General features: G+C 42.6%; 1 protein-coding gene across 2 annotated transcripts in view; it reads right to left on the reverse strand.

Annotated features, from left to right (window-relative positions):
- Window positions 1-14,625: 14,625 nt before the first annotated feature.
- The window catches only part of spop (speckle type BTB/POZ protein), a 95,425-nt gene continuing 93,059 nt past the window's right edge, over window positions 14,626-16,991 (reverse strand). The window contains exon 11 of one of the 2 annotated variants that reach the window (XM_034593654.1): window positions 14,626-15,521. In XM_034593654.1, the coding sequence (XP_034449545.1) occupies window positions 15,377-15,521 (145 nt within the window). In that variant the 3' untranslated portion in view covers window positions 14,626-15,376. The remainder of the gene's footprint in view (window positions 15,522-16,991) is intronic. The other variant, XM_034593655.1, reaches the window with a different exon arrangement.

Raw genomic sequence — 16,991 nt, forward strand, 5'->3', positions numbered from 1 at the left:
GTATTAACCAGAGAGCTCCAATAGTGATGGAGGTGTTTGTTTAGATGTTTGTTTACAACTGGGCCAGAAATTTGATCACACGTCTCTCAATAATATTGGGAAATTGTGTCTTCTGGCACAGGTCAAAATCTCCTCACCTCCCAAAAATACCCTTGTGGTCAAATACTCACATAGAATGGCACAAAGATAGAGGTACAAACACACACACACACACACACACACGCAGACAGGCAGGTAGGCATACATCCCTAAAACTCAGAAGGTCAAGCTACTGTGGATTTCTGCCTGTTTCCATGACACCGCCAGCCCACAGTATGCACTCAACCTGACTATCAATCAGAACATAAACCATACACAGGACCAGGCCACTGTGGTATAGGTAAGTGGACACGCACACACACACACACACACACACACACACACACACACACACACACACACACACACACACACACACACACACACACACACACACACACACACACACACACACACACACACACACACACACACACACAGATGAATCAGTCTCCTCTCTCCCTGTTGAAGCTCTGTGTATATTAACGTGCAGCACAGCTATCAGTCAGTAATATGGAGATGTAGCCGAACCTCGTCTGAGAAAAGAACCTGCTGATTAGCTCCGGAATTATCATATCAACAGAAATTATTTCACAATGCTCAGCATACAAATGATTCACTTACAAAAGCGTCATCTGATACAACTGTGAAACTTATTAAATCATCTAATTGAGATTAAAGTGGGCTAATTTGACAAACCAGCACTAATCACGAATGACAATAGTACAGTCTCAAGGCCTGAGATATTCATTCAATAAGAGCTACAGCGAGAAAACCAGACCGATCTGTCAGCTCATATTTATTATTGCACATCCAACCCTCCTGAAACTGGTCTGACAACGATTGACGGAGGATCGTCCAATGGGAACGCCACTGAAGCATTTTCATTAACAGCCACGATGGCTGCAGCTGATGTGGAGGTCGGGTGAATCGGCTTTTTAACACAGTAAACAAACTGGAACAAACCACATTTTCTCAAAATGTTATTATATCTCATGAGAATCATTTATGAATCTTGACGAAAAACCATCAGACATGTATAGGGGACTGATATTAATGAGTTTGGTGCAGATTCACATGATCTAAATGGTCTGTATATACAGTATATGGCACCTTTCTAGTCTGGATGACCACTCAAAACTCTTTAAAGTTTTGTTTTTGCCATTCACCTACAGACAGTACATCTATGTGCAGCACGTTCTCTATTACACATCAGGCTCATAGTTGACATAGCCGTCAGGGGGAATTTGGGGATCAGTATCTCGCCCAACAACACTTCAGCATGCAGAATACTGGGCTGGAACCGCCGACCTTCTGGTTAGAGGACGACACGCTCTAACTCCCTAGTCACAGCCGCCACAATCTAGTGAGTTTAAAAGTGGTTTGATAAGGGGACTGTGGGGCCTTGGCGGAGGTATGCGGTCGCTGAGTACCATTCTAGTTGGGTTATATTTTTCAGTCACTCTAAGCTACGTCACAGATTTCGTTGCTTTGGTTGCAGGTCTGTTCGGCGCCCCCTGTATATTGAAAATGAATTGAGAGCGAATGAAGGGACAGAAAGATGAAAGTGCCCCGAGGAAGAAACACGACATATAATGATTTTTTGTGGGAGCAAAAGACAGAAGAGGTGAGATGTGTGTGTGTGTGTGTGTGTGTGTGTGTGTGTGTGTGTGTGTGTGTGTGTGTGTGTGTGTGTGTGTGTGTGTGTGTGTGTGTGTGTGTGCCACAGCAGGTCGCAGCTAAGCACCGAGACGATCAGAATAAAGACACAATTGCTGCCTGGCGAAGCAGACGCACAAAACGACGTGAGACCTGGAGATAACGCAGGAAGTAGCAGAGTGTGATTAATCAGTGACAGCTAACCACTAATTACAACCCCCAATCAATTACCTCAACGCTCATTATCTAGTCAACACACCACCTGGAGAGCACTAATGCGCTTTACTTGCTCTGGGCAGGATCAGCACATACACTTGTCTTTTGGAAGCACTGACACTGAATGGACGGTATGAGAGCTGACATTGAGGGGAAACGTGACCAGCGCGTGGTTCGACGCATGCATGAGCGAGGCGGCGAGTAAATAATCCCTGTTGTGTATTAATGTGTCTTATAAAGAAAGGTGAATATGCAAATATGTGTGTGGCAAGAGGGGAAAGTCCCTGCAGAAGAAGCCTACAGCATTTCTTTACTGTACATTTCGAGCGAGACTAAAGATTAAAGCTCTTCTCCCAGCAGCTCGCTAACAGAGCACCACCCAATTACACCTCGTCGGACCTGCACCACAAACGAAGAGTAAAGAAAGACGAGAGACAAGAGGGAATGGAGATGAGGGAGGCTGGAGGGAGGGAAGACTGGGTTGCAGAAAAAAAGGTAGGCGACTATGTCTTAGCGGGGAAAGGACTGTGAAGGAGAGATTGGTCTGAAGTTAAGGTGAGAGCAGAGTTTGAGGGATGAGTGCAATGCAAAGGGAGGTGTTAAGAACAGAAAGGGAGGGGGGGTGAAATTGAACTGAGAATATCAGAGGCGAGAGGAAAGCAATGTCAGACGTCTCCCGAGGAGATCAAATACCGTGTTTGCTTAAAAGGTGCGACTCCAAATGGCAGAAAGAGTTCACTGAAACTTAAGGACCTGAAAGAACATGAATCGTGCGTCATGCTGTCGGGAGGCAGGACGGATTCCTCGTGTTGTACGATCCGACTGGTCAGAGTCTTTAAATCACAGCGTGTCAAAAAGAGGAGCCACGCGTTCGTTTAAATGTCCAGTTTCTTATGCTGTCTGTCAGTTGGTGGTTCGCACTTAAAAATCTCGACAACTATTTGATTGATTAAATGCGGCACAGACATTCATGCTGCCCAAAGAATAATAACCTTACCACTAAACAGACTTCTCATCTAGTGCCACCTGCTGGTAACATTTTCCCACATTTTTTGTGGTTAGTACTAGTTAACAGATCAAAGCATGATAACATGAGGTTAACAAGACCGTAAATAAAGATGGACGACATGTTTACTCTTTCTTCCTTTGTACAAAAATAAAGCCTAAATATCCCAGTGCCCTCATGCGCATTTTGACTTTGCTGGGGTATCGCTCAACCAATCACGAGTCAGTCTCGGCTGTCAATCATGATGACCTGTTTTTATGGCATCAAATAACAAATTAAAACCAAAATGACAGAAACCATCTTTGAGAAACACGTTAATTTTGACTTTTTAGTTTGGTCCATGTCCCCTCTGTTAACATTCAGAGGGCGGGGTTTATGACCTAAACTGCAGCCAGCCACCAGAGGGCGATCAAGATGATTTGGCTGCACGAGCTGTCTGGGTTAGGGGATGTTCGCATTTTCATTACGTGAGCTTCTTAAGTGATAACTGTCTAATTGCACTTGTTAAATCCCTGGTGACGCATGGACGTAAAAAAGATTGTATCTAGCAGAGCGAGATAAATTCAAACTAATTTAAAGATTAATCATAACGTTACTTTACTGGAGCTCACTGCTCTACATCACAACATCATTATAGTTGCCTTCTGCTTGCTAATGAGTTTTAATGGCTCATAGCAGGTCAAGGGTCAACTGTGTCTTCTCTTCAAACATTCTTCCCAGTTCAGTAAAAACAGTTAATGCTGCAGTAAATGCACAAGACAAGCTAACATAACGTCTTCTTTAGCTGTAAATCAGAGTGTGTGTGGTGGGACTCATTTACACATTTAAGCTCAATAAAAACCCTGTATATTGAACAAATTGTGACTTTCTAAACATCAGTCTTAGTCTCGTTAGACATTTGAATCCAATCCAAAAACATACTATTTTGCACATTAGTGCCTGTTCTAAATCTGCCTGTCTGGAATGAGCTGTTCACTTGTCCTGCGCTGATGCTGGCTCCAGCTTCCTTTCTGAAACTCTACAAGTGACCCGAGGAGAACTGTGAAGCTGCTCTGAACTGCTGCGGCACAAAGAGCTGTTCACCTGTTTGTTGAAATCTCAGTGAAGCTCGAATCAGAAGGTAGAACTCTGAACTGGAGAATCACGTATCGTTGCTGTTGTCGTGATCGACGTCACTTATGTTGATGAGTCCCAGCCGCCACTGCTACAGAGCGCCGCTCGCCTGTTTATTCCAAGTTTAGTTATATTGGATGTATCCATGGGCCTGTAACAATACACAAGGTAAGTCTGATAAGATATACGGAAATAAGATATGCAAGACACATACCGGCAGACAGATCTTTGGAATGAAGGGATGAATGGATGAAGGGATGAATGGATGAATGGATGAATGGATGAATAGATGGATAGATAGATAGATAGATAGATGGATGGATGGATAGATAGATAGATAGATAGATAGATAGATAGATAGATAGATAGATAGATAGATAGATAGATAGATAGATAGATAGATGGATGGATGGATAGATAGATGGATGGATGGATGGATGGATGGATGGACCGACGGATGGATAGATGGATGGATGGATAGATGGATAGATAGATAGATAGATAGATAGATGGATAGATGGATAGATGGATAGATGGATAGATGGATAGATAGATGGATAGATGGTGGGATAGATGGCTGGATGGATGGATGGATGGATGGATGGATGGATGGATAGATGGATGGATGGATAGATGGATGGATGGATAGATGGATGGATGGATAGATGGATGGATGGATAGATGGCTGGATGGATGGATGGATGGATGGATGGATGGATAGATGGATGGATGGATAGATGGATGGATGGATAGATGGATGGACATTTCTCTTCTACAGCCCCACTTGGCTCGTGGATACATCTCCTCGACTCTTTCATCGTGACTTTAACCATCCAGCTGAGTTCCCTCTGGTTGTCAAAGAGTATTCTGCAAAATGAAGCAACTCTCTGAGTCAAGATGAAGTAAACAAGGCAGGCTGAAGGGAAGCAGCTTAAGTGAGATCAAATAAAATTCAGATTGTATTATGGATATTTGATTTTAGCACCAATCTGATAGTTTTTCCTGTCAGTGACCATACATCAGAATTCTAATACGGGCTGGCGTGCCCCTGCAGCGTGTTGCAGACTGACTAAACAGGTGCCATTTTACAAAGAAACTCAGCTGCCTTACGGAGTTTAAGGAACACAAACACTCATCTATCCTTAGCAACAAATGACTGAAACCTCCTCTTCACTTTTACTTTTTTTTTTTTTTTACTGTGAGCCTCTCAAAACGTTCAGAGTAATTATGCAGTTGGTGTTTGTACTTATCAAAGAGTTTGATGCAACAGACCCAAACAGGCAGAGACGAGGAGAAGGAGAGGAAACAGGGAATAGATTAAAAGCGGATGTCTGCTGTCTCTTCCAGCTTAACTTCCTCCAGATAGCACACACTTTACACAGAGGGAGCTGAGTTTATCAGGTCTGCTGCGGGTGACTGATGATGTTGGTTTTCAGAAACCAATACCGATTCATCTGAAAAGTTGCAAGCTTGCTTCCCTGCGAATTTTGTTCTTGGCAGGATGGAACATCATCTGGACGAACATTTGGATCCCAGGATGCTGAGGATTTTAGTTCAAGTGTGTTCCCAGGTGAGTATTGTTTTTCATTTATTATATATTCTTATATTATAATATTTATCATTTTATTAAAGCCCACAAGAGTCAATAGAGAATGACGGTCCATTTTTCTGACACATCAATAAAACCATATGTCACCGCCCATACAAGTGAATGTGCCAGTTCTGCAACTGTACACAATTTCTTTCATTATTTTAACACTGTTAACATATTTCCATTAAAATGCAAAAGATATTCACAAGAATAAATCATACCTGGTTGCTTGGCATGTCATATTACAGCAGAGACAGATTTTGATAAGGTTTAGGGTACTACAGGACTTATGGACATTTTGTTTAAAAAACATTTACCTTGCTTTCTCAGAAAATAATCCATGGATCTTGTTGGAAAAAAAAAGTCGGTGAAATTTGCTGCAGATAAAAATAAAAATCCTGGATGACTGTTGGGCCTCAGTGGAGGTATGTGTTCCACTGAGTGCCTGTCTAGCTTTAATCCTGTGAGTAGGTTTACCATAAAATGTATTTTATTTAATGATTAAAAATATTCACAGAAGTAAATCACGACTGGTTGCTTGGCATATCATATTACAGCAGAATCTATAAATAAGCTAGATTTCACATTTGATAACGTTTGTGATACATCAGGTTTTCATCAGATCTGCAGATGGAACTCACTTGTTGGTGGGTTTATGGGCCAAAAAGCCAAGAGGACTCACACAAGCACATTAATGGAAAACACAAATGCAAAAGTGACAAAACAAACAAAAATGAGCAAAAATGGAGGTTGACCATGAAACATGCTAAGTTACTTATTTGGTCAGCGTTGTTTAAGACGTCTTGGCAACCGTACAAAACCATGAGCTGAGCGGAGTTGGTGATAAGTGTTTGTCACCATGGATACTTTAACATCACACTCCTGATTCATTTATCCATTGTTAATATACCTGGACTCTGACGTCTCTTACATAAGATCCAGGCAGAACATTAAACATATTTCTATCTGTGGAATCAAAGCAAAGCAGAAAACTCGCCCAGTATTAATCATTTCGATGCAGAGGCGCAGTTCATATTGTTAGCAGTGTCACTGTCAGTCTATGAGCATGAGCCTGAATGAAGATCTTCTCCCCCCCACCTCCCTCCCTCCCTCCCTCCCAGTGGCAGCCGAGGTAAAAGGCTAAATAAATAAGGCATGGCTGTGAGGGTCGCTGAGCCATGACCTTTCGGCCCATTTGCTTCTGCAGGCGCAGGAGTGCCGCTTCAGCTAGCCGCTCCCCCCCCCCCCCCCCCCCCTGAACTCCAGAGGGTGAATTTTAATCAGCGGCGTGCTGATGGCTGAGGCCGTGCATCATGCTTAACGAGGCTAAGAGAGGGCTTTCATCTACCCGAGCACAGGTAACAAATGGACCACAGTGCACAGAAGACAACCCTGTCCCCCCCCCCCCTTCCTGTGATGTCCTTTACTGCATCTCTCTCCTGCTCCACAGCTCATCCCGCCTCACAGACTGTGTCATTTATAAACTTTATACACTGTTGCTTTTTATTTTTCGCCCTTTCCACTTGAGCACTGTTTTTTTTTCTTCTTTAACTCTTCACACATTGGTTTTTATTTTATTTTGTGCAAAGCCATTTCAATGTTTGGACCAAGGCTCTAACGGGTTTGCTGTGTATTTGTTTTACAGTGGGGGTTTAGAGTTTATTAGGTGCTCCTTTACAGTCTGATCCAATCCAGCACAGCAGCCCTGCAAAACACACCCGCTCTAATGTGAAACTTTTGTTGACTCCTTGTCGGAGAGGAGTTGATTGAATTCTGTGGTAATAGCTGAATCTATCCAGCAGTTAGTGGGGGAGCTGGATTGGATTGTATTACACTGGAAGAGTTTTTAATATTATAGACCATCGTTCTCTCTGTGGGTCTGCGCATTTCTACTTTGGCCCAAAACCCGTCCGTCACTTTGGTCCAAGCTGAAATATCTCAGAAACTATTGTATGGATTGGCATGAATTTTACAGATATCCATGGAGCCCAGACAATGAATCTTAATAACTTCGGTGATCCCCTGACTTCTCATCTTGTACCACCAGCAGGTCTGCCGAAGTAAAGCCTCACAGAGCTGGAAGCCGTAGGACCAGAGCTCCTGAGAGTGTCTAGACAATTTTCTAGACAGTCTTTCTCAGGATTTCGTCTTCGAACATATGAAGAACGCAGCATGAAGGAACTCGAATCTACGTGTGCGGCTCCACTTTTTCATCCTGAGATATTTAAATTCTTTGGAAATGGATAATGTTGGATAATTTCAGGAAAATGTCCGGAGTCAACTGCATGTCTGAAAGCAGCTTTGGTATTGTTTGTATCTATTGTGTTTTTTCTATTACTGAGTTTATACATTTACTGTTTGACTGTAAACCAAATTGTGCCTCAGGGTCATAAAAGCCCTCGAATACTTTACTCGTCCCATCCTTCCTCTGGTCTAATGCATGCTGGAGCGGGCCCCCATTTATTTTCCATTCATCTCTCCTTCCATTATACTGTATATCTTCAGCCTTATTTGGACAGGATTAATACTCCAGAGGGAGACGGGTAGTAAAATATTTCCCCTGCTTAGTAACTGAGCTAATAATTCCACAGGGAATTCAGCACAGGAGGAAGCTTCGAGGAGAGGACATCGCCTCGAAAAATGATGTGAATGGATTTTCAGAAATAGATCCAAACAAAGAAAAGGAGGTTGAAAGTCAATAATAAGGTTAAGACAAAAACTGGTGAAAATATCTTGCTTCTAGTGGCCTTTCCACAAATCAACATGGCTTTTTAATTTCTACCTCTCCCTGCTACTTCTCTCTACTTCTCTCTGTTGTGATGATGAACTCCTTTTCGCCCCGGCTCCACAGGTCTCATTACAGCCAGGCCAATGGGGAACGCTCTAATAAACAGATGAAGATGACACTCTTACAGCCTGCGCGCACAAACACACACACACACACAACCTTGAAAAAGATTACACCAGGGACAAGTACAAAATAAAAACCTTTCACTTGATTATTTCAGGCAAAATAAATCTGAGTCCTCAGACACACTCCAATCTGAGAGCAAGAAAAAATGTGATACAATAACATCCGCCGTGAGAGATCGAACAAACACGCAGATGCAGATAACAGCGCTCCTTGTTACAGGGAAAATAATGGACACACACATGCACATTCAAACACACTTGAATAATGAAACACATACACCGCGTGGACCTTCCTCTGTTGCGCTGTGCACAATAAGTCTTGCTTCATTAAAGCCAAATCTCATCCACTATCAGTTTACAACCACAGAAGTCGTTTGAACCGCCGGGGAAATACAATTCCATTCTGTTTCGGGGTTATCTTAATATATGAGCTTGTCTCCGTCACATTGGTCTGCGGTTATGAGCTGGGCAAACACCCACAGCACCGCAATATTGCACCGGCACATTCACAGGACAGATTGGTGCACACAAAGCAATTAGCGGCTCATATGTGTGTAATTGTGTCTGCGTCTGAGTGTGTGTGTGCATAATTCAGCTCCCACGTCTGGTTCTTCTTCTCCTCTAATTTCTACATCCGCTGTTATTAGCAAACAGTTTATTGTGGATTGCAGTTTGTTTGTGCACTTCCCCCCTATAATCCTTGAAACAACCCCCTGAGAAAGGAGGAGAAAGGACAACACTCAGGTACAGTACGCCGCCGCCACCTTGTCAAGAGTAAATCGTTCTATGAGTTGTAACTCGCTCGGACACAGCGGCGAAGGAGAAACAAGACAAATGGGGCACAAAGAAGACAAATCTCTCGACGCTGTCAATGTCTGAGGGGCTCCGGCCATCCATCCTCCATCGCTCCTTCATTCTCCATCTGTCTGGCCCCTATCCCACCTGTATGACACACGATCACTCTTCATCCCTCCATCCATCCATTACCCCTGTCACGTCATCCCTCCATTTCTCTGCCCCAAGGCCCCGAGCTCCCCTTTACCTGTCACAGATGATACCATCTAAGTGGATTACTTCGGATATCATGAGGGATATATGGTCAAATATCTCCACACAAAGGTTACAATATGCCTTTGCTGCATTCAGCCGTGACGTACTGACACCCTGATGACAGGGTATCATTTTTTTTTCAAGTACGCACAGTTTTATTTTTACTAATTATTGTATTATTGTTACCAAATCACTTCATAACACCTTAAGGTTTGACGGCCAGTTAGAAAATGCATACATCTTTAGTAAACAGTGTTTTTTTGTCTCTTTTAATGATTCAAAATTAAAGTAATTAATAAAGGCTTCATCCAGTAAAGTCATCAGTCAAGTCTGAGTTTAAAAACATTTACAAGATAAGGAGTCAATAAAGAAAAGCTGTGGTAAACGCTTTGCATCTTTTCTTCCAGCAGATATGTGGTTAAACAGTCCACTCAAGATGATTCATGATGAATTTAGAAAAGATGTAAAAGTTAAGAAAAAATACTGAAACCACCCGATGAATTTTCACAACCTGGCAACATAAAAATTGTCCTTATCAATGTCTTACTGATATTTCTGATTAATCTTTGTCTTATTTACCATCATCACTGCCATTCTGAGTATAGAACGCCTCATTAGGTGGATTTAAATTCATGCAATGTACAGCTGTTAATCTGTATTCTTTTATTAAAAAATTGATCTATGAACATGACTTTGTGGATATAGTTTGTAAAATTGTTTGAATTATTGCTTAGAATGACAAAGCAGTTTGGGTTTTTACAGCCTGAGATTTTACTGCTTTGTTTCTGTCTCAGTGCTCTCATCTGTCTTGTTTCAAGCAGCGGCAGAAAGCTCCCATAAACCCACTGTACGCTGCCTGTCCCGCACCAAACAGTGGACAGATAAAAGTGCAGGTGGAGACACAGAAATAACTTGTCGGAGAGAATCGGGAGGGTGGGCAAAGCAGACAATTGCGTGGGACCCCGAAAGTTGAGAGAGGTACCAAGGAGAACGAATGATTAAATTAGTTCATCGCAATGACAATTTCCTGAGAACCCCCGTAAATCCCCTTAAGTCCCTTTAAAACACTGCTGATGGATGCTAATGTTTCTGCGTGTTCGCGACATTCGTGTATCACCATAACAACTTTATAAGGTGATAATACGCTAATACCGAGTTTACAGTTTAATGTGCTGCCCCCAAGTGGTTTAAAACATTTAATGAACGCAGACGGATAACTGACAATCCAATAGTTGTTCTTATTAGTGTCTTACTAATTATCAACAATTGCTTTGAATGTAAAGATATTTGCTTTCCAGAACTCAGGCATCAATCAGCGTGTTTACGTTCAACTACGTAATGATCATCTAAACATCATGTAATATGAACACCTTGTTCCTGAAACTGGAGAGGGGGGGGGGGGTTGGATTGTGCAAAGCGGATTTCTCCAGCTCGATTTCTGTAACCTCAGTAAACCGAGTGAGTTTGTGATGATTGACACAAAAACATCAAGAGAAAATTAAACATATGGCGTTGGCAAAGCCCAGAGTTGTTGGAAAGCACTACAGCAAAAATATTTAGTTACTGGGTTGGTGGGTGGAGCTGACATTAAAATACCTGGTTTAGATTTCGAGCCTTTGAACTCATAACCCTAAAAATAACCTTCTCTCCCCGATCCCTTGTCCTCCCTCGTCCTCCTCGCCGGGCGGTGCAGACCAGCAGGCATCAATCTCTGGCCGGCTCTCCCTCCTCTTTTGTGATGGCGGCCTGACAAAGGCGCAGAGCTTGTCACAGTCTTTCACAGCATTGACCTGCCACACCTCGGTCTCCCATCTCCTATAAAAGGAGGAGTGAATGATGGGAAGGCGAGACGGAGGCATGAGAGGAAGAGTTAGGAGGATGGTGGGGGGAGTGACAGACTCATACAGCATGCATAACAACTGAGCACGCCTCTCCACATGCATGGCTCCATCTATATGCCTCCCCTGACTGTCTCATCTAAGGCCAGCGGAGACACACGAGTGCAGAGATACACACACACACACATCGTTACAAAGATACAGAAGGTTGGCTGCAAGCTGCTACACAAGCTGACTATCAAAGCTCGGGGAAAAAAAAAAACCTATCACACCCCGATGCCTCAGATTTCAGCTCATATGAGGAGGGTCACACTGGCCCGACTGCAGTTAACAAAGCCTCTTTCCATCTGAGGGACAGTCCTAAAGAAGCTCACAGTGCTGACATGCATGTCCACTCAGAGAGCACCGTATGCCCGCCATGTTCACACGTTCTTTCATGCACACACACCTTGACCTTTACTGGGGGAAACTCTCCAACTCAGGAGAATTGGCTGCAGGCAGAGTTATCATGCATTACAGAGTACAACTTATCAAACCCTGTTCCTCCTTTTCTGTCTACAGCTTGATTTTATAGTCTCATATACACGAGGCTCAGTGTGATATGGTTTTGTATAATTCTACGTCCACATTAGAGAGTCCAAGGAAATGCATTTTAACATTGTTTGTCATATTGTGACTCATGTCAATAGCCACAAATATACTCATTGACATTGTTGATCATGAATGCTGTGAAAAGGCGTGATCAGTTTAGAACGGCCGAACGTTAGCGTGAGCATCGTTAGCTCTCGCAGGACTAAGCCCAGCATGTCGGTCCAGCGTGGCTAATGCTTGTAGGCTAGTACTAGCTATTCAAGTGTTTTGCATCCTCTGATGCAGAGCCTGGTGTCTTAATTAATCTGTTTTTGAAAAGTGTACTTCTTGGTTCACGCAGGCTAAACAATCGTCCATTGCATCTACAGTCACCTTTTGCTGCGCCTCGACTGTCTCACGTCCTGCATACACATTGTTGAAGTGGTGAAACACACACTCACCTCGTTTGTCCTTGGCTTTTAAAAGTAATCAGTCAATCTGTGAATCTATAGTAGTGTAAATTAAGTCATTTAGTTTGGGATGGAGGTAACTCAAACCTCCATCCCATCCGTTCTTTTTAATGGTGTATGAACTGAACTTTGAGCGTGTTCTTGTTTGGTGCCCATTAATATGTGTACTGGTTTCAGTCATATAATGTGATCATATTTTAGCTTTATGGTTGATCAGGATAACTGGCAGGAATTACATTTTGTACACGATGCAGAGAAAATTTTGACCTCACTTCTCATTATCAGTGATTTATTCTGGTAATGCACAATAAATAATTCTGCTCATATATGGGCGCTGATTCGCAGTATGTCACATATGGCAGTGAATGAATCGCAACATGAATTCCAATGTCTCCAGGTTCAGTCCTGTGCTTCATGTGGTTCCCATCTTTTCCTCTCTCCTCGTTTCCTATCATCTCCCCTCCGCCGGCTCTCAAATTAAAGAAATACAATTCCACCGAAAACAGTACATTTATATATAGCTTTAAAAAATGATGTGTTGATTAACTCCATCATGATGATGCATGATGAAATTGAATCAGACGTCCCACTGACGCTGCATGTGCTCCATCATAAAGCTACACTTTGCTCTCTGTATCCCAAACTGTGGCTTTCCATCAGTTTGATGAGTGCCGGGACGACGGCAGAATATCCCCACAGATCAGCGGTCAAGGCCGACTGTTGGATGAGCAGCGATTTGCAGGGCTCAGGAATGAGCTTCCCTAAGGTCCCGCTGGGCCTCAACTTTGGTCAACACAGAGAAATCCCTGTTAAAATAGTGTCCGAGAGAAAGGGCCAAGTCTCTCGGAAGTGATTACAACCTAGATGTTCTCTAAGCAAGCCCTCGGAGATCAAGTCAAACAGGCCTGTGGCCATGAGCGAGGGTGAGTCCACACAGTGCACTGCTGGGTATGAGCCCCTGTGATCAGACAGGGGGAACAGCACGTGCACTGGGGATTGAACTTTGATCATGACTAGATTAAGCTTGAAACTGAAATGTGTTACTCTCACACACACACACAGATCTGGCAGCAAGTTGAAGGGGGGGGGGGGGGGGGGGGGGGGGGCATTAATGAGTCACTAACTGACCAAACTGCATAATGAGCAATAGTGAAGATATCAAAGATGAAAAAGACACTGTCACAGCCAGATAAAGTCAAAGAGCCTGTATTTTACAGGTTCACTAGACAAAACGTTTTTTCAGGCCTTGTCTACAACACTGCGGGTCTTTTTTTGAACAGAAATTTTGCCATTTGTTTAAAAAAAAAATTCCATCCATACATCCATCATTGTACAAAATATGTTTATTTAGACAAGAACGCAAAAACGAATACAAACGCTCAAACAAGCTTGTCAGGCCAGCAGGTGGCGATGAAGGCTTAATCGACGGTCCGTCAAATACCAGAGAAGAACATTGTGAGCATGCTCAGTGAGCTTTGGTCCAAGTGAAATTGGTTGAGGCCGACACCTGCGAATGCCACTGATGTGGAGCAGTGATGATTGATTTAGTTGCAGACTTAGCGAATCGTAGAGACGGTGGTATATAGCCGCCACTGTTGTTGTTTCTGGTGCATGTTTTTTACACAAAGCAGCATTCGGCATGCGTAGAGTAAACTGTGATGTCATCGCTTCCCAAGAACTCAGTTTTACATGAACACAGAAAGCATTTTGGAAGGTGTTTGTAAAATCGTTGTTTTAGTGACTTAAAAACGCTGTTTGCATGTGAACGAGAGGCTTAAACACAGAGGGAAAAAAACTGTTCTGCAAAACATCTGCATGGCAGGGTGTCAGTAAGAGGAAATGAACTGTTAATTAACAGGTAGATTAAAAGATTGTTTATTTGATATGTTTCTTAAAGCTTGGCAGACACTGTGCTTTTCTTTTCCAATCCTCTAGGTTGTGTTAACTCAAACTGCACGATTTAATCAAATCATTTCAAAGAGAGAAATCCAGCATTTCTCTGTGTAATTCCACTACGAGTGGAAAGTAAAATGCTGTTTTATATCACAGCACCGTCTCGATTAAGACAACAGTTTTAGCCACAACATGTAAACACTGCTACAACCACATTCAAACATCAAACAGCCCTGTAAGAAAGTGAAGTGTGGAACTTCTTAAAGTGCAAGATGGCCGACTTTCTGAATGTCGGACCTGAACAGATCGCACAGGAGACAGTTCATTGATCGTTTGGATCATTAATCAGGTGTCGTGACCGCCCTCAAACTGCATGTCGAACTGCGATTGATCTGAAAGATATTCAACTAGATTTTTAAATTAAACTCAGGCTTTATCCATACACTGTCTGCCCATTTTAAGACATGTTCAGACCAGTCCTCTTTCACTCAAACTGAGAATTGATTATGCCCCAGAAGAACAGCACTTTGCACAAACATCACTTTCTGGATGGTTGATCCTCTTCACTCGGCTTTCATGAGCAGTTTGGGCTTCAAAACTCCAGACGTCGTACGAGACAACATGCCACAGAATTCAATTTACAGGGACTCAACATTGACTTTTCTGTTTCGAGCCAGGAGAAGTTTTCTTTACGTGACCGACTCCCAGATCAAGGCTCCAGCTTTCCAATATCACAGTGAGAGAATATGAATATTCACTTCATTCCCATCTACAGAGATCTGTATTACCTCCTCTGCAGCATCAGTCCCTGTTCTTCCAAGCTGAGTTTTCCTTTAAGTCATATCGAGCCAAGTCCTTTGGGAATCAGTCTTTGGTGTCTCTGGATGCCGTAGGAGCGAGAGGAGGACTGGGAGGCAGGAGCAGTGAGGTCGCTGGTACAGAAGGACCCAGCAGGACTGAGGAGTCACTCTCCAGACCACTAGGACTGTTTGAGGCGTTTCCGTGGGGGGCCCAGGAAGGGGCACTGGGCCGAGGCCAGGGAGTGATATGCTTCTGCCACGAGGTGCGGTTGAGAGATCACCATGGACTTCCAGCCTGACGTGTCCATCACATCCGCTGCGTGACTGCGAGAAGAAGAGGGCAACAAGAGGAGGTATGAAGTAGAAGAAAGTGACTAAATGTTCAGAGAAAACAAACTTAATGGACAAAGTAACGGCACAAACAACTCAAGAGTTGGAGATTATATGACTCCATCTGTGTGGAGTACAGCTCTGAGACATTAAGGATTTGTCATACCAGCTGGCAGGGCTGTTATTTACTTAATATTTTTAAATATTTAACCCCAGAGGTCATCCTTGAGAGAAAAAAACAAAACGCAAATAAAAAAGGCACCAGTCAAAGACCATAAATATGTGGGCATGTGATGAGCAAGTGTGTTTAGTCACAGTTGTGTCACATCACATCACGTCATTTCTCTTTAGAGCCCTGGTTGAATCTTTTCCTTTATGATGACTATTTGCAACCCCCCATCGCACATTACATATGGTTATGAGCTGTGAACACTTCAACCAAAAGATTATATTCCCTTCACACATTGTTTCATTCTTATAGTTCTTTCGAGTTCAGAGGAGGTAAAAACTCGACAGCATTTTACACAGAAGAAAAGGGAGGAAAACTGCAACAAAAAACAACATATGCTTCTAATGATAATTTTATTTTTTATAGTTTTTTTCCCCAGGCTTTTTCTCCCATCTCTCCAACACTGTTAATTACTTCACAGCCCCTTGGATTTTGTTTGCAACCCTTTAGGGGAATCCTAACTGACTTTGAATGAATTTATTTTGTCAGGATTTGTAAACCAGCCTTAACTTTTTTTGATATGGTGGAAATATCATATATTAAGTATTGCAACTAAGATATTTGTACTCTACATATTTCAATATTTACAGTGGATGATACTTTACATTTCCACTCCACTAGATTTCAAATGTACTTTTTTATTTTGCTACTTATACTTTTGCTAATTATGATTATTCAAAATATACAATGTGAAGCTTTATTAAGATTAACTATCAACTACCTACCGCCTAACAACATAAGACAGTAAAAAATGACATCATCTCTACTGCAAATGGAAATGGATTAGTTTTAGACTGCAGCTGTTTCTGCTTTTACAAACAATGGACATTTGAATACTTCAATCTGAACAGCGAGTCCTGGTGTCAGGTAATAAACAGTATTTGAGGTGATGCTGGAAGCAATAAGCTGGTGATTGTGCAAAAAATCAACACACAAACTACTAATTGCAGATTCTTAATTGACATTTTTTCATGATTCTTTGTAGGTTATGGCCATTTTAAAGCTACAGGACTATTTGGATTACCTGTGTTTGTGGGGAAATAAAAACTAACGGAAGCCACACAGCCCAAGAAAGTTGGAAAAATCTTGTAATTAATTGCTGAAAAGTTTGACTGGTGGTCATCATCTCAGACACTGTGGCAGTCCTGACCCCCCCAACACCCTGAGGGTGCTGGGCTGCACTATCACGCGATCCACTGTGTGGCCTTTAATGACATTCTCCATGTTTCATTTTG

The sequence above is a fragment of the Hippoglossus hippoglossus genome, chromosome 8 (assembly GCF_009819705.1).
Source record: "Hippoglossus hippoglossus isolate fHipHip1 chromosome 8, fHipHip1.pri, whole genome shotgun sequence".
Classification (NCBI taxonomy): domain Eukaryota; kingdom Metazoa; phylum Chordata; class Actinopteri; order Pleuronectiformes; family Pleuronectidae; genus Hippoglossus; species Hippoglossus hippoglossus.